General features: G+C 36.6%; 2 protein-coding genes across 10 annotated transcripts in view; both read right to left on the bottom strand.

The window, feature by feature from the left end:
- The window catches only part of LOC113048322 (filamin-C-like), a 45,333-nt gene extending 33,836 nt beyond the window's left edge, over positions 1-11,497 (bottom strand). For 5 of the 7 annotated variants that reach the window (XM_026210071.1, XM_026210075.1, XM_026210076.1 and 2 more), the window contains exon 1: positions 10,653-11,497. In XM_026210071.1, coding sequence (XP_026065856.1) covers positions 10,653-11,031 — 379 coding nt within the window. In that variant the 5' untranslated portion in view covers positions 11,032-11,497. The remainder of the gene's footprint in view (positions 1-10,652) is intronic. The other 2 variants (XM_026210072.1, XM_026210074.1) reach the window with 1 other exon arrangement.
- Positions 11,498-13,254: 1,757 nt separating this feature from the next.
- LOC113048321 (coiled-coil domain-containing protein 136-like) overlaps positions 13,255-25,499 on the bottom strand; it is a 28,490-nt gene continuing 16,245 nt past the window's right edge. The window contains exons 6-10 of one of the 3 annotated variants that reach the window (XR_003276439.1): positions 23,130-23,247; positions 22,167-22,440; positions 21,509-21,643; positions 19,656-19,721; positions 13,255-17,379 (exon numbers count right to left, since the gene is read on the bottom strand). Coding sequence is in view for 2 of the 3 variants with exons in the window: in XM_026210069.1 (XP_026065854.1) it covers positions 19,666-19,770; positions 21,509-21,643; positions 22,167-22,440; positions 23,130-23,247 (632 nt within the window). In the remaining variant the exon portion in view is untranslated. Of the gene's footprint in view, positions 17,380-19,655; positions 19,771-21,508; positions 21,644-22,166; positions 22,441-23,129; positions 23,248-25,499 lie in introns of all 3 variants that reach the window. The other 2 variants (XM_026210069.1, XM_026210070.1) reach the window with 2 other exon arrangements.

Here is a 25,499-nt window from a genome sequence, read left to right as displayed (position 1 = left end):
AATGTTAATATTTTCATGGAAATCATGATACCAAGATTTCTTCTCTGGATTCTTTGATGAATTGAACGTTCAAAAGAACAGCATTTTACAAATATATATTTTGTAACATTCTAAATGTCTTTACTGACACTTTTGACCAATTGAATGTATCTTTGCATTCATTTATTTTAAATGTTTTTAATGTTTTTATATAATGTAAGGTAATAGAATAGAATAGAATAGAATAGAATAGAATAGAATAGAATAGAATAGAATAGAACCTCCCTAGTCCCTGCACACATCATACCACATTTAGTACACAGGAAAGCACTGCACTTCACATTTTGGGGATGCAGTGCCATAATGTCAATGTCTAACATTGATGCATTTGCACAATTTACTACAGAACTTCCTGTCTTTGTGGTCACACATTACAGCAGAAATCCAACTGCTGCCAGTGACGACAGGAAACGTCTTTTACTTAACAAGCTAGTAAGTGCCATTTAAACATGAGCATCCATGTCACTGTGTTACATTTACTCCTGAAACAAGAACAAGCTGTTACAGGAACATGTCAGACCAAACTAACAGGATTCTAAACTAACTTTATGTGATACTTTAATTGACTGTCTTATATCTCTAATGATTTATTTCAGAGTACAGAATGAAATGTGTGGTGTGAAACCCTGGGCCCAAGCTGCCAGATGCTGTAAGACGGCAGTCATTGGGATTGTTTGCACTGACTTCCCCCACCAGAACACATGAGGTCAAGAAGAAATAAACACTGAAACCCAGCAGAAACAGTGAGTCTGGACAATGAAAGAGCAGTTCATTTATCAAGATCCTTTCCACATAAACACATTTTCACACACTTAATACATCACCACGGATATGGAAACTGTGAAAACGGTCGGGCATGACTACAGACATGGCGCCTTACGTGTTGACCAGAATGCTTTACTGAATACACAACTCTTAGTGGAGCATGTCAAATAATGATCCAAGAGAACTTCTGCCTGAAGAAAAACCAGATAAAATAAAGAGCTTGCCACAAACACACACACGCACCATCTTGAGATACAGCAGATGTGTTGCAGGAGGTTGTGTGTCTTTGAAAGTCCAAAAAAGGACATGAGTGACCAGCATTCTGTTGTTTTGCCACATGGTCTCATCTAACCTTTTAAAGACTATTGACAACAGGGAAAACATTCATACAGCTGACCTCACTTATCCCAAAGACATGAGAACAGCTGGATAAATTGTGAGGGTGTAATTAAACCAAATGGCACCGATGGGCCTTTAAAACTGCTTTTTGGGGTAAAAACAGCCTGAAATCATTCACACTGCAACTATGAGGTCATTCAACCCCACCTCGTAAATCCGAAATATATCCATAATCCAAATCCTTTCAACTCATGTGATGGACCAATTCACTTTTACGACCAATTTCACCCAAAAGTTCCATAGATTTCACTAGAACTTGACTGAAATAAATGTCACTGCATGTAAGGGACAAATTGTTTAGCAACAGGCAACCGACCATAAGCCGCCTCATTAAATTATTCACGTATAGACAGAACTTATTTAAAACCATTCCGTGGAATCCTACAAATTTAATGCGGGCCTAGTTGCATCATGTTCTGAACACAGAATCATGTGCCTTGTTGAAAACATTTTATTCCAAAAACAGGTCAAAATATCAAACATTTTAGGCTAGATATTCTCTGACTGGATGGAAACATAGTATGAAGCTTAAAAAAATAAATCTGTGTCATCATACAAAACACAATTTTCTATAAACTTTTTGAAATCTGCCAAACCAAAATACCTCAGACTATCGACAATTAGTGTCAAGACTGCAAAGCAGGGCAGAAATTTGTTATGTAGTGTATTCCAGCCTTAAGTCTAAAGAAAACAACGTGAGGCTTATTTTCACATGAAGTTCCATGAGAGGCACTCCAAAAATTCCTGGCCTTGTATGCTAAACTTCTGGTTATTCCTCTTCTTCAAGTCAAATGAGCAGAAAAAAAGCCTGTCTCCAATATAAACCAGTAATAAAACACTGTAATAAGTCTGTCATTGCTAAGGAGACTCAAACCAAGAGGCATTTCCCTCTCCAAACCCGAACTCCATAGGAGGTTTTTCCCAAAGTGAAAAAGAAACAATGGTTCCTTCCACCAAAGAAATCAATCTTTCTTTTTGCCCTCTTTTTTCCTCAACTTTTGGGTGATAACATGCATAAAACATTTCAAAACTGTCTGAACTAAAACATAAAACAGGAAAAGCAATGTTGGACTAATTTAGTCGAGGGGAATGTGATTTTTTTTTTGAGAAAGACAGTGGTTTGTTTATAGTAAGCAGAGCAATCAGGCAATCTCCTCTCCTGAGTGAACTCAGTCAGCTGCCGTCACAGCTGCTAACAGGCATCCTAAAGCAACAACTGATGTGCTCAGAGATCTGCCCTCCCCCTCATGGGCCTAATGCACACACACACACACATATATATATATATTCTAACTGTCTGCTTGCAACATGCATTCACACTCCCTCCCATCGATCCATCAACAAAGCTTCAGAGTTGAAGTTCCATCCGTAACAGGCACATAGGAGCCTTTGTCCCAGTCTCCGTCCACTGCGCCTGAATCAGGACAGACTCCATCACCACAGGGCTCAGGAAAGGACATCCGAAGCAGTTATTGAGAAAAGTATGACTAAAAGACAGTACAACCGCTGTTAACAAGCACACACACGCATATGTACACTATGTCATTTTGAGATATTTTATGAGTATTTACATGAAGAGTATACATAAAATATAAAAAAGTAAATATACAAAAATACAGTATAAATAATAATGAATCAAATGAAATGTATTCTATAAAATAATACAGAAATAATAATGCAAATAATACCATTTAAAATTACGTATAAAATGTTAAATATATATATATTGGTTTTTATTACACTGTTTAGTATAAGAAAAAAAGGAAAGGTACCATTTTTGATTTTTTTTATTTTCATTCATTATATGCTTCGTCCTCTGTAGAGGACTACTGGAAAAAATCATTTATTTATTTTTTTTACAAAAAAACATGAAAACACAAAAACAGTGGATTTTTTTATTTTTTTTTATCGCCAGTCAATTTTCTTTTTTATTCCAAATTTTGTATAAAGACAGTTCAACTATGTTATGAAAGATATAACAGAATGATTTGAATTCCATTTAGCTTTATTCAATGTGTCTGTGAAATTATCATAAACAGGCTTTCCATTTATAAACAATGTATCTATACACTGTATCTAAAATGCTAAAAAACAAGTAATGAAAAAAGAAGTGCAATAATTTGCAAGATTTTCATAATTATGTATCTCATAGGAATATTGATATATAATTTATTTCCCTATTCACTTGCTATGTCTTCCAAAATGGTGTCCTCTACAGAGAACGAAACATATCATATGAATGAAAATTAAATTTTTCAAAAATGTTACCTTTCCTTTTTTTTCTTATGCTAAACAGTGTAATACCATAACAAAAAACAAAAAAAAAAATCCTGGTGTCCTCTACAATGGACATGTATGAAAGTCATAACAGAAAGTCATATTTTGAAATAGAAAATAACTTATGTAAACTGATATAAAATAATAATAAATAAAAAGTAAATGGTATATAGAGTCATATAAACATTCAATCTAAAAACAAAAATAAAATTAAAAAAGTCAAAAAACCTGAACAAAATTGTTGCCTTTGTTATTTTAAGCTTTTAAGAATGCCGAATTTTTTTTAATGTGTGGACAAAAGAACGAGACTAGTTAAAAAGCACTTAAAGACGAGTCTTTCAGCCCTTTAGGTCAGATATATATAAACACAGACAGACAAAATACTTTATGTTCCTTCTACTTTATGTTCCCCTGTAGCATGGACCATTAGCTGTGCATTTCTATGCTGATGTCCAACAAAAACACATCAAGACACAGTCCAGACATGGGATGAAGTTGTCGCATGTCAGTCAGGAGGGCTTTTTACTGCCTTGTTAAGCTTCATTTTGAAAAGAGCTTTGAATGACACCTGTTTCTCTTTGTTGAACCCACTAAAAGTTTACCATTCATAAGAAAATAGAAGAAAAAGTCCTTTCCAGGGTTATGAGGGAGAATGTTCAAATCTGGGTTTCCTGCTCGGAAGTTCTGTGGAGTCAAAACTGTCTCAATACCTTTGATATGCGCAAAAGTTCTACACAAATTCCACAAGTTCTTCCACCTTCAATACCACGACTTAGGTGCCCTTGAGCAAGGCATCGAACCCCCAACTGCTCCCCGGGCGCCGCAGCATAAATGGCTGCCCACTGCTCCGGGTGTGTGCTCTGTGTGTGTGTTCACTGCTCTGTGTGTGTGCATTTTGGATGGGTTAAATGCAGAGCACAAATTCTGAGTATGGGTCACCATACTTGGCTGAATGTCACTTCACTTCACTTCACTTCACTTTCAAATGCACGGCAATCCCCAAATGCGTGCAAAAGATCCACATACGGACCATTCATAAATGCTTCATAAATTGGATCACTTGTGTGTATTTGTCAAAGGCATTGAGACCTTTTTCACTCCATAAAGTTCAAATGTTGAAGACCTCTTCCACTAAACCACATTCAAATGGATTTAAAATATTAGTGGCATTTGCTAAGGCTAGCATCACTATTACTATTGCTATTACTAAACTATTCATTTTAAGGAAATACCTTTACATCATGATATTAGACATTCGTCCATTTATGAAAGCGTCTGTTTAATTCTCAGGGTTTAGTCAGTCTGTTTCTGTGTGTGGGCTGGAGAAAATGAGCGAGGCGAAGACATTTGACCATGTGGACGATGAGGGATATTCTTGTCTGAGTCAATCTGGCAACCTAGGGTCAGGCAGCTGACATCATCACGCCGCTGACAGCCCTCTGTGCCTGACACTGCTGACACCAAACACCCCAGAGTGCACTTGGGCGTCTGATTCCCAGCCTTACACATAACACAATACAGAAGAAAAGCAGCCAAAGACTTAAGACTGCAGAAAACACACAAAGAGCTGACAGAGTGATTTATAATATGTTGCACTGAGTATTAACATTTTTTTTATAATAAAAAATGATACGTTTCAGAGGGCACAGGAGTCATAGCTGTTGTTTAACACCTGTTAGAAATTTTCATGGCTGTCAAATCAGCAAACCAGTCATGATCTTGACCCCTGACCCTACCGCTAACCCCGACAGCCGCTCCGTTACCGCAGAGATAGAGTAACATTCCAATGACAGGAAGTCTCAAAAGACATGCATGTCTCAGTCACTCTTGTTTATGATCACAGGAAGGAATGTGCTTGTTTCTGTAGATTTCATCCTTAATTTGGTTTCCTTAATTTGTATGCTAGTCATATTACATTGCACAATATGTTTTTTATATTTTAAAATAAATTGTATATATTTTTTATTTTATAAATAAATATATAAAACATTTATATTTTCTATATATGAAATTACAAATGTACTTATGGACACTTTTGAATGTAAAGCCTCCTTGCTTAATAAAAAAATATGAATTTATTTTTCCATTAAAAGGATAGTTCACCTAAAAATATCAAACTTTATCATTTACTCACCCCGGTGTTATTCCAAACCTCTATGACTTTTTTTTATTTGAAAAATTGTTTATGAACTGTTTATACCTATGCAATGAAAGTCTATGGGGCCAAAAAAAGATGAATAGTTCACAGAAGAATAGTTCACATAGTTATATATATATATATATATATATATATATATATATATATATATATATATATATATATTTATTTATTTATTTATTTATTTAGTGTATATATATATATATATACACACACACACACACATTTGTCACTGTTAACTCACATTTATATGCATTTATATTCATTTATATCTTTTTTTTGTGTGTGTTTGGTGAAAAAGTCACCGGTTTAGAACAGCATATGATGATAGAGTGACTAAAACATGACAGAATTTTCATTTTTGTTTGAACTACCTTTTAAGTTAAGCACCCATTTGATTCTGAATCTCAGACGTGCATTAAAACAAAAATCCAGGTTCTATAATGTGTAACTCTATCCAAATAGCACAGAGAGCAGCTGAAAACTTTGGAGAGATTCAGATATCACTTACAGCACAGATGAAGCCCCAGTAAGCTTTCTAGCACCACATTCATAATCAAAAGCGACTTGCCCTTTTTCCCCTCGTCTGCTTTCCATCATTTTCTGATCTCCCACATGGTCCTGGACATTGAGGATGGGGTTGCATTTATACAGTAACAGAAGATTCCATAGCAAGAGTCCAGAGATATCCTGAATAAACCCTTTCTGATACCGTGAGGCCTTTTGCTGTCTTGAACGGAATTCAATCATCGCAGCGTCAGAATCCAAAGCTTTAAACCTTTAAATCAATTTAATAGTCTAATAGTTTGCGTATGACCTCAGAGTGCCTTTTTGTAATTTAGAGTGATTAATAATCCAAATACAACCAATTAGAGATAAATACTGGCCTTGTTTAACACCACATGTTGAGTTCCCCGCATTCAAACAAAGGAACTAAGAACTGTTGCACAACCGTTCCACACAAACACCTGATACCCGCCTACTCAGGATGCACCTGGGACATCTATAGCCTTGATATGCAACAGTTTGCAAAAAGGTGCATTGAAGGCTTTCATTATCAGAGATATTAATAAACCAACTGGGACAAATTGTGAAAAGCACCACAGCGGTCCATGTCGAATCTCTGGAGGGAGTGAGTGTGTGTAGGGGCTGTTCACTGGCCGTGCTTGAACATTCCAGCGGACTGACTAGCCCTTGACACATGGTAACGATTAAAGACGCTGTTATACGCAGAAAGCAGGAGGACACGAGAGAGAAAGAGGGAGACCATGTTTGCAAGAAAGACTGCTTCTTGTTGTTCAGAAAAAGAAAGCCTGACTCTTGGATTATTCTGGATGGAAATCTTTCTTTTTGTGGCCAACAATTACATAGAGCTGAATCTGGAGATAAACTCTGGGAACAGACCGAAAATTATAACATGCAACGCCCACCAGAAACAATGTGAGAGGTGTACTAGAGGGGCAAATCTATAAAACCACTGCTACTTCAGTGTAGAGCAGCAGAGGCACGCTCAGGTTAATGGGCCAAGAAAGTGTTACATGCAGAGAAACAGAGCATGACTTGGCAGAGATAAGCCACTGTACTGATGAAGCCACTGAAGCACATGCTATGACTGCAATTTAAATCAAATGAAATTTCCCCTCTGGGATAAAGCATGTCAACAGGGACATTCACTTCAGAGAGAAACAGAGAGACAGCCCAAGTACTAAATTGTCACTACATCCTCCACTGATAATGTGCATGTGACTAAAAGTCAAATATAAACATATAGTTTATTGTTTATTGTCAAATTTCAAGGTTGAAAACAACATTGAAACTCCAACACAATGACTAGCAACAACAATAATTACACTTATAATAAAAATGTTATTAAATAAATAATTCTATATTATATATGTTATATATATATATATATATATATATATATATATATATATATATATATATATATATATATATATATATATAAATCAAAGTGTGCTTATTTACAAATGTCATGGTTGAAGACCATTATTTTGCTGTTGTAATATCTAATAGAAATAAAATTATTATAAAGAAAATATAATGTATTATTTATTTTACAGCGAATATTATGCAGCAAAAAAAAATGTAATTGACTGACAGCCTTTTAAAAATTATGTTGCTAAAATTAACTATTAATCATATTTTTGGCAGAGCCAGTAAAGACCTTAACTGCTGAAGTAGAAAAAGTTCCTCAAGATAAGGTGGACACATTTTGTGAATCTCCTGACTCACTCTTTCTCTTCCTAACTATCCAAAATTCCTCCAGCAACCCCTCTGTCCCGGCTCTCTGGGTCCGTAGGACTATTTAAAGCACCTGTTACTAGATGGGACCCAGAGCGCAGCTGTCTATCTATCTATCAATCACTCAATCACGCTGAAGACCCTGTCCCAAAGCTATCATCACTTACACCCAAAACTCACTGGTTTTCTGCCCCTATTTTTCTACAAATTGCTTGTTCATAGCTTAATATGCAAAGAAACTATCAGTATTATTTTATGCATTTCAGCTATATTATAGTAAATATAAAATCATTGAAACTGGTAGAGCTATATTTCACAGAGCCCCTAAGGGGTCGTGGTGATGGAAAAACACACCAAAAAAAGATATTTCAATGCTTTGGAGTTCACTCACAATACTTTTGCATTCTTTCACAAAACTACTGTGCTCTCCTAATAATTTGCTCACAAAAGTACTGAAATATAGTTTTTCCATCTAATATTATTTCCATTACAAAAGCTTTGTGATGAACGTTGTTCAAATTAAACATAGTTTTTTAACGTTTACATTACATTTTGCTGAAATTGCAAGAATAAAAAAATCTATAATAACAACAACAATCATACTAATAATAATTAAAAAGAATTCAAATTCAAATAATAATATAAATAAGTAAAACATATAAATAAATAAATTATAAAAGAAGCTTTCTCACACAAATCGTTTTCCATTCCCCAAAGAAATATCATAGTCTCTCACAAAACATTTGTGTTCTCCTCCCATTTCATTTTTATTTTATTTTTTTTACCATCACCATGTCCCTTAAGTTGCGCCATATTATTTCTACGTAAATGTAAATGTATATATTCTCACACTTTATGGTACATCAACATGAGTGACTGAGTGCGTAGTGATAAAATAAATGAGGTGAGTGGTATTTCCTGTAGTGGCAGCAGGCCAACCCCCATGTGACACAGTTCACACACACAGGGTTTCTTGGATAAGGGTGCAAGAGTCTTTCCTGCACCTCTGTCACCCTACACTCTTGCATAAGGGGAGTTTGAGAGGCAGGTGCCCTTCTGGAAAGATCCGTCTCATTGCCAACGACAGCTGGGCTGAAAGCACTGCCGTCATGTGCCAGCATGTGAGACGGTTGGCTACTTCCCCCAAACCCACATCTGCAGTCAAAGACCAATCATATAATCATTGGTCAATCTAGTATTTATTATGAACATATCAGTTCCACAGCAGTAATAGGACTGAACATTGCCCTTTCTCTGTGTACGTCTAGTCATTTTGAAAGAATGGCATGCTGCCGATCCCTGACCCAAACATACATCTGAAAAATATAAGGCTTTTGCCACTGCAAAAATACAGCACTGACCTTAAAACAGATACAAGAGTCATTTTATAGAGGATCCAGAAACATGCATCATACTTTTTGATTTATATGTCTGATAATATTAGGTGAATTACGATGAAACATAATGAAGTTCTCCTAAATCAGCCAAATTTAAAGCTTTTTACTCATGACTGAGCATTAGTTTAGAATCGGACTGTCAGTCTACCACTAAAAGCACTGGAATATAGACTTAATAGATAAATGCAATACCAAAAATCCTTTCTTGCATGTTTCACAAATTAAGGATAAACTCTAATCAATGATCTTTTCATGCCTGTAGGTCCTTTCCAAATGAGACGGATCCACAAATTCATGACACTGATCCTGAGCTGGGTTCAGGACCATGTCCCAAAGCCCAGGGGTAGAAAATGCAACCCAAAATGTGCAAATGTTGTCCTAGGATCTGGTTTTGCTTCATATAAATTTTTCCATCTAGACAGGATGTCAGATCACAGAAAACAATAAGAGTCAGATAAATGACAATTATATATTTATATATCAGCCAATATTGGGTTACTCTGAGATTTTCTGCATCAACCAACATATCTCATGTGTACAGATAATGAACGTATGATGTTTCAAACTATTTTAGAAGTTACTCTGATGTATAACATTAACATACATTTTAACACTCTATATTAATCATATTCAATGCACATTCAAACAAATATCATGATAGGCTACTTTGATTCATATTGGAATACAGATGCAGTAATCTGTCAAACTGTTTGCTGGTCTAATATTTAGTGATGAAAAGCATTATATTGTGCATTATATTAGCGTTATCATGCACAAAGGGCAAAAATCATTCACATTCTTGGTCCATGATCACATCTTCGCTTAGCCTTCAGCTGTCCATTCAAAGAAAAATGAGTGTGGGCAGTCTTAAACCCTTATTTACAACTTCCACAATTATAATTAATGGAATTACAATAAATGAAAATTTACAGTTTAAATGTAAAACAGACTCATTATGATATGATAGGTTAGTTTGTTGGTCTGACTCTCCCAATTAAGGCTCGAGCCCTCCATGGAACATTAAAACAAACAGTCGAGGATGCTTTTTTTTTAAAGTACGTTTCCTTTAAACGTGAAAGTATAGGTTTCAAGCGTTTCAAAGAACGTTTCACTAGACACAAAAATCAGATTACAAGTTATAGTGCGCTATAGTAAACGCTTGACTGATAAGCAACAATAGCGTTCCGTTATCAAACGATGCATCATCACAGTTTACTTGTCACTTAATTAAAGATTTACACATCACAAGACCCTTTTTATTTGTTTTAGATATCCTTAAGATAGTTATGGTTAGCTAAATGGCATAAAATCGCACCGTATCTAAAACAAATATGCAATGCAACAGCACTTACCTATAGAAACTAGTTTGATGTGTTCCCGTTCTAAAAACTCTAGCGCGACGGACACGTTCTCCAGCTTCATCTGCCTGAAATTGGGTCTGGCGTGGTACTTTCTGTACATTTTCTTCTGGCTGAGAACTTCCAGGAGCCCGATGAGCTTGAGCCCGTCGGTCAGGTCCTTCTGGAAGTCGTTGATCTTTTTGTTGAGGCATTTCAGGTGCTCGTTGCACCACCTGGTGAAGGTGTTCTGCTGGATCTTCTTCCAGGGCGCATCCTCCGCCAGGTCTTTCTCCGTGGCCGGCATCTCCTCGTCTCCGTCCTCCCCGTTGTCGGTGCCCTGGTAATACTGCGGCGGCAGCTGCTGGTCGTAGTATGTATTATTGCTCATCATTTTTTTCCTGAGGTTCTCGTGCCCCCCTTTTATGCGAATATCAGCGAGGTTTTACAGCGCGAGGGGGAGTGGGACAGGCGCGCGCGCACGCTCTTCTGAGGGGAAAAAGAAGAAAAGAAAACGAAAGAAAGTTGGAAGCGCGTGCGAAAAGGGCAGGGATAGAAGTATTTCTCCGGACCAGAAACCAGCTTTGAACTACCTAAGAATGGTGGCAGAGTGAAAGTTTCCGTTTAAATTTGAAATTCTTCCAGCTGATACTTTTCAGAACGCACGCCGTCAGAAAAAGTTCGCTCCTTGCATTATTCAGGTACGAAATAAAAGGAAAGACGGGGAAAGAAACGCAGCTTCATTCACTTGAATGGTTAAAGAGGCGCTTTAAAACTCCGAGAGCCCTCCGGCAGGGCTCACACGTCAGTCTGCTGGATCTCCTGGTGTGCTGCTGTCATCCAGACCATATACAACTGCGCGATGGACGGGGGATTCTCTAATCTGACCGAGATAGTGATACCGGCGCCCGATTGGGCGAAGCGCGCAGCGGGGAAGGGGATTGGACAGCCCCCGAGCGCCGCGACAGTTGTGACTGTCATTTTTATTTTTAGGAACCCCAAATTGGGTATGTGGGGGACTGGAGTTGCGCTTGTTGTAAAACGTGGGCTCTTTTTTAACAACTGGGGCTGAAAAAAGCAAATGACAGCATAATTAGGTCAGTAAGACATTTTAATAGAGGATGCTAAATACATAAGGAGAAGGGAAGACAGGGTATTTGTTAATAATAAAAAGAAATAAATAGTATGGCAGTTTATAAATAAAAAATATTTTTGGCTGCAGTTGAACAAACCTCTATTCCAGTCAATGAAGTCACACACTATCAGATATTTTTTGTTAACTTTAGCTTCATATGAGTGATTTTGCATTAAATGTATATATATATATATATATATATATATATATATATATATATATATATATATAGTTCCATAAAAAAGATTTTCAGAGTATGTTTTTACAAGTTATTGTTTTTACAAGTTATTGTAAAAATGCTTCAATGTATAATTAACTAGCAATTTCTGATTGAGAAATTTATTCTTTTGGTACACAAATTTTACCATTGTACATTTTTCATACTTAATAACGGTTTAACAGTACATTTTCAATAAAATGTGTAAAATTTGTTACAAATGTAGTCAACGAACCTTTCCAGTTTCCCAATATGTTGTCAGTTTATAAAACAGTTCAAATGTACAGTTGACGTCGCATATTAAATATGACTTATTATGCGGTTTGCATTGAGTCTGCTATAAAGTGTAAGAACAACCTTTAATGAGGTCTGAATGTTCAAAAAGCATTAAGCAGAACTATTTTACAATTTATGCATGATGATAATTTAATTTAGATTTTATTAATTTGGCACTAAAATATAAGTAATGATTGTATTAAATGAGTTTATAAGATTTCGATATAGTGTGATTATAACATAATTCAGACCTGGGCTAGTTTAGTGTTTTTACTATTAGACTTTTGACACAAAACCTTGTTACTGAGACATGACCATATCATGTAAACAATGATTTCATAATTTCAGCCCTTGCTTTCAAACTAGCTCATGACCTCAGGTCACGGTGCTGTCAAATTTCACAACCTGAAAGCTTGTATCATTTCACGTTACACACGTTCTCAAAACATGCTTTAAACATTTTATGAAAATATTACAAACATCTAACACAAAGTTGCTTAAGTATACTTTGCAATAACACACTGAGATATTATGGGTCTGAACTGAAATGTATATACAGTAACAGTAAGACAGAATGAGTTATTGTAATTCACTGTTTGCTCCTGTGGTTAACTGTGACTAAACCATATACAGGCATATGGTTCATTATTACTGGAATAGTAAGACCCCCGTGGACACCGTTCCATGTGTCATACACAAAAAAACATAAATTCAAAAGTGTTCAAAGGAAAAGAAACCTCTTAGACGCAAAACCCAGAAATAGATGAGGTTCATATACTTACAATGAAGTCACAGCCATGACTCAGAACCTCAGCATGCTTCGATGTGAACTGACAAATAAGACAAATGTGAATGTCAGAAGAAAGACTAGATAAATGAAGGGGGACATCTGTTCATCATTTAGTGAAAGCCATGGATATCATCTCACCTTATGATTCAACAAAAACCGTTCACTGATCTGACAGAAATAAACGAGCACACACATTAGATCAAGATGCTCTGGATAAACTACTTTATTAGTTCCTGTTCATTTACAAAATATACATGGTTACCAAAATACTTCAAATTTCATTAATATTTTTAAATAAATGCCTGTTAAGGCAAGACAACATGTAAACATGTCAAAGACACTGTATAGAACAGTTACAGTTATACAAGCACATACAGACACGCAGCAGTATCGCCACAACACCACATACCGACATCTCCGTACATTACCACCCTCCAACATCCAGTAAAGCGCCACTTACAAATACATTTCTAATGATTATGATAGTCTGTACAATTTGCAATTCTCTCAAAAACCAAAATACTTTAATTACAAGATAAACAGAACAGAAGAGAGAACTGGTCTGGAGTGGGAATACACAGAATGGACTTAAAGGAATAGCTCACCAAAAATGAAAATCTGCTGAAAATATACTCACCCTCAGGTCACCGAATATGTGGATGAGTTTTATTATTTCATCTTAAAAAGGAAAGTTGGGAAGTTTAGCATTACATCACTTGCTCTCCATTGGATCCTCTACAGTGAATGGGTGCCGTCAGAATGAGAGTCCAAACAGCTGATAGAAAAATGTGAAAAGCTGTGTGCTCTTAAGAATCAAATCCATCATAAAGGGATTTTAACTTCAAACCATTGCTTCCAGCTAAAATATGAGTCCTCTATCCATAAAATTGTTTTATCCAGTGAAAACGTCATCTCCTCTGAATCAGGAGAGAAATATGCTCAGATCAAGAACTGTTTACAAGCAAAATACTGTCCAAAACAGTTCTAACCAAATATGTCTTGGAATTTGATGTGAGAGGACAACAAGGGATGGACTTTTCACTGGAAAAAGAATTATAATGAACTATGGCCAAAAGCAATGGTTTAAAGTAAACATGCCTCGAAGCAAGTTTCTTACAAAAATGCTGCTTTTCACTTCACAAGGCCATAATATATCTACTACAGCAGAACTTGTGGATTATTGTGATGTTTTTATCAAGATTATACTCTCATTCTGACAGCACCCATTCACTGCGGAGGATGAATTGGTGAGTGAGTGAAGTAATGTTAAATTCACCAGAATCTGAAAAAAATAACTGATCTACATCTTGAATGGCCTGAACCCTGATGGTGAATACATTTTCAGAAAATTATCATTTTTGGGTGAACTATTCCTTTAAATTAAAACAACGTGACATTCAAAATTCACTGATAATCTGAAACATTTTACATGATAATTCATAATAAGGTCCATTTGGAGAACGCCTGGGCTTTCCAAAAGTTGCTATAAACTCTTGATTACATATATTTTTTTAATATTCTGGACACTTTCAAACCATAAGTTTCTTCCACAGCCAAAGTAACTGAGTGAACAGATTAAACAAATTGAACGAGAACCTAAATTACACTGGTCTTCATTTTTCAACACAAAGCAAATGTGAAATATGTTAAAACTGCAAAAAAAAAAAAAAAAAAAAAGTTGGACAAATCATGCAAAGTCTAATCATACAAAAATTGTCACAGGAGCTCAAATCTACCACTGGTTTCAATCACTCGGCATGCAGAATCTACTGCCATAGACATGCAAATACACAATATGTACATATTACATCATTTACAAGTGCTGAGTGGAAGAGTAAAATAAATTTGCTCCTTGTGATGTGAAACACGTTTTCGAAATTCCATTTCATCAAAGTAACAAACGTTCCAATGCAGTACAGCACAAATAGCACATTTATTTCAAAGACAAATCACTGTGTAGCATGCACGGTCTTATAGAAAGTCAGCTGACCACAGATATATTGAACATTCAGTTGTGCTACCACTGAGTTCTGAGTCTATCAAAAGGAGCAGAAAACGCCACTGGAAGGACCTTGGCATACTTCAAATATTCCCAAACACAGAGACTCAGGAACAACTAATGCCAGGTCTTAAAACCACACTACAAAGATCACCGCCACAACACAAGTCAGCCGTCTGCAAGCAAATATGTCTACTATGATTTAGTCACTTTGATAAGACGTCTACTTTGTGCTGTTTGTTGAAAATGACACCCACAAGACATCAGGTGAAGACAAGTTGTGTGTATACCAGAAATGATTATATAATAATAGATACTGTACATATAAAGTCAAAGATTCTGTTCGTAACAATAGTACCTCGAGGCTCCAAGCATTAATTTACCAGAATCAGTACATGATGGATATGAGTTCAGTGACAGTGTTATTAATCTTCATACAGGAAGGTACATCTGTAATACACACAGACCTCAAAACTGTGACCTCTGATGTAAAATGCTACATATAAGTACATATTTCTAAGTTTTAAACATCTTTAGTGAAATAAACATCATTTAAGACAAGTTTCTTATCATTATAAATTTTTTGGTGAAAGGCAGTATGGAAGTTTCTGCTTCTAGCATTCTTATTAGCTAGCTACTCAATGCATGCTATTTACGTCATTTGTGCTACAGATTTGAATTGCATTGTAAGAAACATCTTTGTCACGCTGTTATGTAAGGGTTTATGCAGTAGTTCTCAGCTGGTTTTTACACTTACAGTACATCAAGTGGCAACCAGATAAACTAACAAAATATTTTTCGTATTTTGAGAGAGAAAAAAATAAAGTCAAACATTTAACATTTATTAATATTAGCATGAACTGCATAGGTCCAGTGATATGCATGATACGATTTGTGAAGATTTACCGACTACGAAAGGTATGGAAAGCATTTCAGGTCTTATTTTGCATTTTTATAAGCTTTTTCATTTTGCTACAGTATTTTAATTTTATTTTAGGATAGTTTTTCCTAAAATAAACATCCAGCATCTCGTTTTTTGGGTTCAGACACCAGATGAGAACCACTTTTTCATGACATTTTGTACTTACTGTAAAACCTTTCAAACTCTGTCAGTTTCTTTGCAGAGAAGACATTGTATAGATATATATGTCAGCTGTGTTTTGTTATTTCAAACATGCAAAAAAATAACCTCAGAAGAAATCATCAATGCAACATTAGTGGAATACAGTAGATCTGTGCTTGCTCATTACACTTGTTTCAGAATTCTTTTAGTGTTCTTTAAGTGTATGCATTAGTCAACCCTTGTATAAAAATATCTATCACTCTTTAGCATCATTTTTCAATCTACACACATAAAATCAATCTACAAATTTAATGTCTTGGAATAAACAATTCAGATACAAAAATATCTGTGTAAGTTCAAAATAAGCACATTAACTTGCTAGAATAACCTTAAACTTTGAAGTTTTTCACCAAAATGTATGTAAAAATGACAAATAGTATACATTAGATGAGTATTCTCCTTCGCTAGACTATAGAGAAGTACTGTACAGTTACCTACAGAGTTTTTGAGTTAGAAACCAAAGAGAACATGCCATGGTCGAAAGTGAAAGAAGTTTTCGGTAAGTGAACCTAAACACATGATTCTGACTATATTAAGACTTCGGTAAGTAATTATTAAAAATGGGAAGATCCAGGGAAATTAAATAAGTACTGCATGCTCCTACTTAATCCAAAAGCAATGAAGCACAAAGTGATATGTTGCATCCAAAGCATTGTTGAGGAAAACGGTGTCCTCTTCGTTCCCCAAGTGATCAGGAATCTGCTTATAGAGGTCAAATGTGCAAATGTTCTATTGAAAAGTGATAAGGCAAACAGTTTTGTGAAAGAAAACCACTAATGAAATGGAAAGCGGGGAGCCAGATCAATCAGAAGCTCTCAGAGTCGTTGTCCATTCTGACAGTTTAAATACTCACAGCCAGGTGCCAGTGGCTGTTGCACTGCTGGTCGAAACGGATATGATTGTCTACAAAAGCAGAGCAAAGCAGTTGAGACGGCAAATAACCAGCATCACGATGCACACCAAAAAGCATCAAATTTGGAAGCTATGTGTTATCGTGTTCCCAGCGGAGTGGTGGTTTTCAGTTCCCATTGGTGGTTAAGTGTGGTCAGGGTGATAGAATTGTGTATCATGGGCAGAGTGGGACGATGAGGTCACTTCCTGTCCAGGTCTCAGGCCAGAGCTCTGGTGAAACTAGGAATGAGTAGAACTGCTGCTGCTGCCACTGCAACAACCATCACCAGGTTCCAGTCTCCCTCACTCTCCTGAGGTCAATGAGAGGATGAGAATGAGGTCAAGGGAAGTCATATTTAAAAAATGTCCTCTTAATTAGTTTTGCTTGATAGTTTTATAAGAACAGGAATTTGACATTGGTTGTTTAAGGGTTTTTCAGCCATACACAATTACATTTGTAGATTTTAAAAATGTAATTACATATTACAATTAATTGTGTGTGTGTGTGTGTGTGTATATATATATATATATATATATATATATATATATATATATATATATACACACACACACAGAATTAAAATCAAACTGATATATTATTAGTTCCAAAAGTACATACTTTAATATTACCTAATATTATATAAGGTCAAGAGAAGTCATACATTTTTACAATATTTTTCTCTTAATGATATTAGCCATATATATTTTGATATTTTAATTCTATACAATTGTGTATTATATATATAACACATGATAGGTAAAAATGTATAGCCTGAATGCACTGTAAGTTTGGATAAAAGCATCTGCTAAATGCATAAATTTAATTTTACATTTGAATTTAATATATATAATATAATTTAAATAATACATATATATATATATATATATATATATATATATATATATATATATATATATATATATATATATATATACACACATACATACACACACACACACACACACGCACACACCTTAAAAATATTTTTATTAAATATATAGTATTATATACATATATACTTTTAAAATCTTAAGCTGATAATCAGTATTTTAAGCATCTCTGATTTTTTCAATGTAAACATTTACGTATTTTGTAAAATAAATTTAAAAAAGTCCACATTTAACTTTAAAATGTATGTAGTTTTTCTGACAGAGGCTTCGATGTTCATGACCAAGTGTATGGCAGGTACGCACTCACAAATGTCAATGAAACAGAAACACAAATCAGAGTTGGATCTCTGGCTACAGGACACTGAATGAGACTACAGAACTGATCTGGTTTTAATGAACCTTCTTTAAAGAGGACTTGTTGTTTATTTCCAGTCATCTTCTGTAATAGCGGTGGACTTACGAGCTAAATATACACATTCAGAAATGTGGAGAGATACAAAGCCAAGAGCAATGACCCAGTAAATACTGAAATCACTGTCACACGTGTTTTCTTTTACATTCTCTATTACTCTTTCTCCATCTGGTGTTGTGAGATTGGCAGTGGAAACTGCATGACAGTCCAGCAGAATCAAAGAACGGTGTAAGTGTGCGTGAGTGTGGCTTCACTTGGCCCCCGCTGGGCAGCAGAACTGTTGAAATTAGAGCTGTGTCATGCATTTGGCTGGGATAATAACATTTGGAAATCTCAGAGGATGTCTGAATATGACTTGATTTTTGATGTTGCCAAACATCCTGACTGAAGAAAATAATAAATATGTCTATGACGCAAAAATTCTGCTGTCCAAACTACAAAAGCACATTCTAATTTGGCATTATAACTAAAGACAAGTCAACTCCCTTTGGGAAAAGGATCTTTTTTATGCTTTGTCTATATACAGGGTTACATTTGCTCAAAGAATTGACCCGTCTTTAACATACTCCATCCTGAATGAGAGTTCTTGAAATTTCTGTTGTCTTAAGGGGATTTTTAAACATTTGGAAAGACAGGAATAAATGCAACTAGATGCTGAAATATTCTGCCCAGTAAATATGTTTGAGAATAATAAGATAGAAGAAATAAACTTGATGTTGACAAGAATTATTTTTTTTTTGTCAGTAACATTTCAGACCACTGTGGCTAGTACATGCTAATAAAAACATGTGTTAGCAGTCCTCACTCACTGTTTAGGCTTTCAGTTTCTTGTTCTGCCACAAACTTGGTTCAGAAATTAAGTTTGTCCTGTAAATTCTGACTTTTATGTTTATTTAAAGGGATAGTCCCCTTAAAGTGAACATTCTGTCATCATTAACTCACCCTCAAGTTGTTCCATACATGCATTAGGTTTTTCCTAATGTTGAATTTTTTTTTATCAAAAAACTTGAGGCTGAGCATGACAGCAATTTCAGTTTTTATGCCAGTTGTTTTTTCAGACTAGTTAACTGGAAAATGTTTGTGAAACAATGTGCACATCCATAAAAGGCCCTCGTAAAGAATCAGGCAATGTGTCCAATGGGCAAACAGGTTTGTTTAGCATGACAGGAGTTGGGACCATAAAAAGTGACATTTTGACCAGGATAAAGATGAGTTTCACAATACAGGAGGGAAAAAAAATTGCTCATCTCTGGACTCTTATTGAAAGAAAAGGCAAAGCCATACCTTTCCCCCTTTAGGACAAGAGCTCCTTCCAGCAGCACCATATCAGGCCCATTATTACAACCATTCCTATGAAGTGTATGGAGAGAATAGGGCACTCAGACGAAGGAGTGGAGCTCTGAGGAAAAACACAGGGGGGTGCAGGGATGGAGAGAGGAAGAGGAGGAAGAGGTGGTGAGAGAAACAAAAGAAAAAAATGACAGACGCTCAAAATAAGGTAATGATTACACATGGGAGGTTTGTGCACATGTGGAATTACAGGTAAATAAAACATGGAAAATAATAAAAAAGAGAGATAATAGAGAGAAAGAATGAAGAGTGTGAGTATGAAAGGGAGGAAACAACCAGATAGATAGATAGATAGATAGATAGATAGATAGATAGATAGATAGATAGATAGATAGATAGATAGATAGATAGATAGATAGATAGATAGATAGATAGATAGATAGATAGATAGATAGATAGATAGATAGATAGATAGATATGCCAGCAGTTTATCAAGAATCATCAAATTTGTTTGGAATTTGATAATGTTCAGTGTGCATTTGTGAGCATATGGGAGTTTATGATATGTTTAGGTAGGTGTTCAATGGTTATGAATCAACAGAACGAAGCAATGAAAGACCACGGGGGAGCAGGGAGACAGGAAAACACACTAAGATTAGATACACAACAAAGATGGTTAAACACAAAATGGAAACCTTGTGCATGTTCTGACCCTCCGACTGATAAACACAGAGCAAAGGTCACCATCTTAGCATTTAAAGATCCTTGCCCACACCGCGCAGCCAGCCCACTGTTTTAAACCAATGTACTGGGTTAAATCTGTCGACAGTGTTTGGGACATGTTGTCGAATACCACAGAAAATAATTCGGATTCATCTTTCAGCTTGTGTAAACCAACAAACCAAACATGAGAACTAATCTGCGCAATTTGTGTTTCTACAGCAAAAGCGGCATCTCTCAATTACTTCTGGAACCCGACTGTTTCCTTCAAATGTTTTCTGTGGTATTTGCTAGCATATTACAGATTCTGTCGACAGAGCTCCGTTTGTTTTTAACCCAGAATATTCCTTTAAGGAATCATGGGAATTGTAGGAAGCAGAACAGTGTGAGTGAGGGGTTAACCACACAATTAAAGTACAACTATGATGGGCGGATGACTGACATGGGACAGGGTACTCTGACTGGACAGACTCTTTAATAGGTAAAAAAAAAACGTAATTAGGATTTCTGTGGTTTGGAAAAACTACTAAGACCTTGTTGTTAGACAGTACAGGGGTTGGAAAGACCTCTATGTCAGTGCACATTGTACACACACAAAAGCTTGAGTTGCTACAGTGGATCAAGAAAACTAGCTAAACACGTTGGCTGCTAAAGGTTTGACAAACACAAGATGTAAAAACACACAGCCCAGAATCAATGTGTGCGACAGGGCAAAAAGCAACCCAAAGTGAAACACACACACTCGGCCAAAAATGGCAAGTTGGTTTAGTTAGACAGGATGCGCTTTGAAAGACAGATACTGCTGTTGGACAGATGGTCGCTTCAGCGGTGGTTGACCCCACATGCAAAACGTTAGTCATGTACAGAGCATTTTCAAACACTGACAAACATGTAGGTCGATGGAGTCATGGCGCCATTTTGTTGATAATATTTCGAACTACTTGCTGTGTGAGTAATGTCTGTCTGTTTTCAGCATGTGTACAGTACAGTGATTTATTTGGGGTCGCATTTTTACCCCACAGAAGTTCACACATTCCCTGTCTGAAGTTCTAGAGTGATGGCTCCTATGGATCTGGGAGAAAGCAGTGCGTTATGACTGATGTCCAGCCCCCTTTATTTCCCCTCACCTGAGCCTTCCTCCCGGCCAGCCGATCAAGCTCCGCCCTACAACGCTGCAGCTCCGCCTCTAGCTCCGCCCTCTCCCTCCGGCTGCTCTCATACCGCCCCTGCAGTTCCACAAGCTCTCCTTTTAGTCCCTCACACTAAAAGAATGGAGATATATAGAGAAATAACAAATGATAAAGGGCAAGTGATTAGATTCACTGAGTCACAGGTAGAGTTTTAGCTTGTGTGGCAGAAAAAAGTTGACTAAAAAGCTTTTAATCATTCCATTATTCGATAGAGGACAGAGGAAATAGGTTTTCTTTGTAGTCTCACTGTCAGGGTTTTTCAGCGATATTTCCCACAAGGTCATGTTGTTGAACAACTGAAGACAAAATAACCATTTGGCTCACACTTTTTGTCAATACTGTGACAGATGGTTTGGTTTGCGACCTGACGTGAGCTCAATTCACCCCATACTGAGAGTGAAGAATGTTTTTAATTATTTTTTTTTTGTTGTAAAATAACTTTATTTAATTATCAGACATTATCATCACACATATACTGTACAAATATAGGTAGATAGTTCATTGATTGTTTGGCCAGGTGGTCATGATAAATCTCAAAATACCCAAATAATCTGAATTAATTCTATAACTAGTGTAAATACCAGTAATGCCGTACCTCTCTCTGGACCTGTGATGCTTTCTCCTCGGCTTGTTTCAGCTGGTCTCTGAGGGAGAACACCTCTGAAAACCCTCCACTCATCCCCGTCGGCGTGATGGGTTTCCCCTCAAACGAGATGTTCTTTTGGGTGTAAGCATCCATCTGATTCCCACCTCCTACTTCCAACGTGTTGACGAAACCCTCAGCCTTCACCTCTTTTTCTACATCTTTTTCTGTGTCATTTTCTCCATCATTCTGCTCTGCTTTGAGGGCCAGGCATGATTCAGCTGAGCTGTCAGGATGGAAGCAGGAAATGTACAGTACATTTATAAAAGATGTTGTGGTGCATTTTTTAGTGTATATCTAATGTACTTGAACTTGTGAGCTCTTGATGCACTCTTTGTAGATATGCTTCATATTGTAACTTTGATTATGTGTGTGTGTGTGTGTGTGTGTGTGTGTGTGTGTGTGTGTGTGTGTGTGTGTGTGTGTGTGACAGCCGCACTGCAGTACTCATTACTGATTCACCCTGATAATCATGTATTAAAAATCTCAAAAACTCTTTGGTTTCTCTCCCTCTTTCACTCTCTTATTCTCTCACAGTGCTTAAGTGTAACTATTTCACTTCCGAGAACAGCTATTCTTTTGAGCTGAAACATTTAGCAATAGTTTAAAAAAAAACATAATTAGATTCATAAAGTCAAAGAAACCTTGAAGTCTTAAAATAGCTGCAAGGCAACTGTGGCTCACCTCGCTGCCAAAATATTTGGATAAGATGAAATACACAATCATTAATATTTCATGTTGCTGTGAAACATTTTCATAGCTGCTAAATCATTTCAGTGAGCATGTCCACTGAGACAGATCATGGCTGGATGCTTCATGGGTCACGCCAGCCTTATTAACACAGACTGAGCTTGAGATGCTCAGCGGCTGATTTGTCTTGCTTGTGTGTGATTGACAGGCCCTGTGGCCAATCACCTGGCTCGCTGCTGCTCCAACATCTCCAGTTTCTCAGAGAGCTGCTTGTTGTCATTCTTCAGAGTCTGACACTCGTCCTTCAAGCAGCGACACTCCTCCATCAGCTGGTCCATATCACCTGTCCGAACAGATGTCAGTTAAAGTAGAAGTAGGGAAAAACAGCATTACTACTTTTATTGTGTCTGCTATTTTAAATTCATGTATGTTCCAAGTGGAATACTACCATAATACTTTTTGTAGTATGCAGTATATATACTGTTCACATTATCATCATTTTTTATGCAAGAAATACCTGGATGATCTACTTTATCAACCAAAAATCACAAAAACACAGTACGCTATTCCAAATGTACTCACATGAATGTTCTGAATAAAATACTAGCATAGCGAAGTAAAGCATACTGCACAATAGAAACTGATTTGTTTCTGATCATGAAACAAACAATACTGAGGCTACACATCTATGGTAGGAAAATAATGAGCATTTGTCCAGGGAGCCATAAACACACACCAAATCCTGCAACTAGTCTCCATGAAAACAACCCATTCTGCTCTCTTCCTGCTGCAGCAGTGTGACCTGTCAATCAGGAGTCATGTTTGCTTTGCACGTCCCCACATGGTGCAACGTTCAACCCCCAATAACATTGCCTCTAATCTAGAAGGAATCTGACTTGCAAATAACACTGCACTCTGTCTATGCCAAGCCTGAATGTGTGCTTGGTGTAAATAACCATCAGAAGTGCATGCACCGACAAACAACATAACCTGAAATGCATCTGACCCCAAATCAGAGTAAACATAAATGCCTCAATCAAGGCTCTGATTTGTTCATGTTCAACACTGTTTTGCAATCAGCACATCTAAACGCATGACCCCACCAGCAGTAATGACTGGTATGTTGTTTCTATTGCAGATCTTAATATAGTAAAGTTCTACCGGCATCAAGGGGAACAGAAAACAGCCCCGGCGCCCTTAGAGGCAGAGAAAGACTTCAACACCAGACAAATGGGGCTCTGTGGAGGTCCTGCACTCTGTCAGAATGTCAAACAGACACTCAGACACTGAAAGATTCTGTAATAACCACTCATTTGTCAGTGACAATGCATTCTGGGTAATATCAGAGCACTGTGTCGTATCAGGCAGTTGATAAAACGTCTGTATCGCTCTACAGGGTTTATTTGCTATCAGCATCTGTCAGTTATGCTGGAATGAGGTTATGTGATATAAAGAAAAGTCGTGCTGGAGAAATCTCAGCTGGCTTACTTACAGAAACACAGACGAGGTCTGGAAAAATGGACTCCGCAGAGCATATAACTTTGCATGTGTGTGGAACAGATGGATTACAACCCAAAATTATAGATAAGCAGACCCACAAAACACATTCATTTGTTTTTCTAACATGGTGAAGTATATGTTGATTTTATATTGAACAAATAAGAAACCTTTATTATTTTTATACTGATAATATGCTATAATGATGATATAGATTCCTTTAATGGTGAACTGTGAATGTTGAAAATGTTGTGATTTCAGGTTTTTCTATAATGTAATACATATGTCCCCCGCAATCCAGGCAAAAGACACACACACATAACACATCTGTGCTTCTGTTGATTAGTGACTTGTGTATGTATTTCCTTCCTGCATAAAGAAACCTGAAACAGACATTTGAATTCACACTATTTCACACTCCTTAGCTTCTGCATTTGAGCACATCCAAACAAACATAAGCGACAAGATTGTGCCAAAGAACACACAGCCAACTGATCTCTCACACACACACACACCCTCATGGAAAATGGGTCTGCCCTGCCAACCGCAGAGTTGTTTTGGAGAGGGGTGAGGAGTATGTGCTGTATTATTTCCCTGTTGTACTCACTGCTCATTCGAGGTCATTAGAGATCATTTACTCCCATATTATTTCATACGAGTGAATCCCACTTTATTCAATACACTCGTATTTAATATACAGATTAAATGGATGAGGAAGATGATACGGATAACTAGTCGCATTCGTTGTGTTTTGGAGCACATTATGTAATTAACAGGACACCCTTGACCAACTGTAGCATCAGAAAGATCATACAGGACAACAAGGCTTCAAGCTGATACAAACCGGTCGTTTTAGCTGGCATACCGTATTTTCCGGAATATAAGTTGCACTTTTTTTCATAGTTTGGCTGTTCCTGCGACTTATAGTCAGGTGCGACTTATTTATCAAAATTAATTTGAAATGAGAGAAATGAACCAAGAGAAATGAACTAATAGAAAACATTACCGTCTCCAGCCGTCAGAGGGCGCTCTATGCTGCTCAGTGCTCCTGTAGTCTGAAGACACTGAGCGCCCTCTCGTGGCTGTAGACGGTAATGT

This window comes from Carassius auratus, chromosome 29, assembly GCF_003368295.1.
Source record: "Carassius auratus strain Wakin chromosome 29, ASM336829v1, whole genome shotgun sequence".
NCBI lineage: Eukaryota > Metazoa > Chordata > Actinopteri > Cypriniformes > Cyprinidae > Carassius > Carassius auratus.
This window is presented reverse-complemented; position numbering and strand designations above follow the sequence as displayed.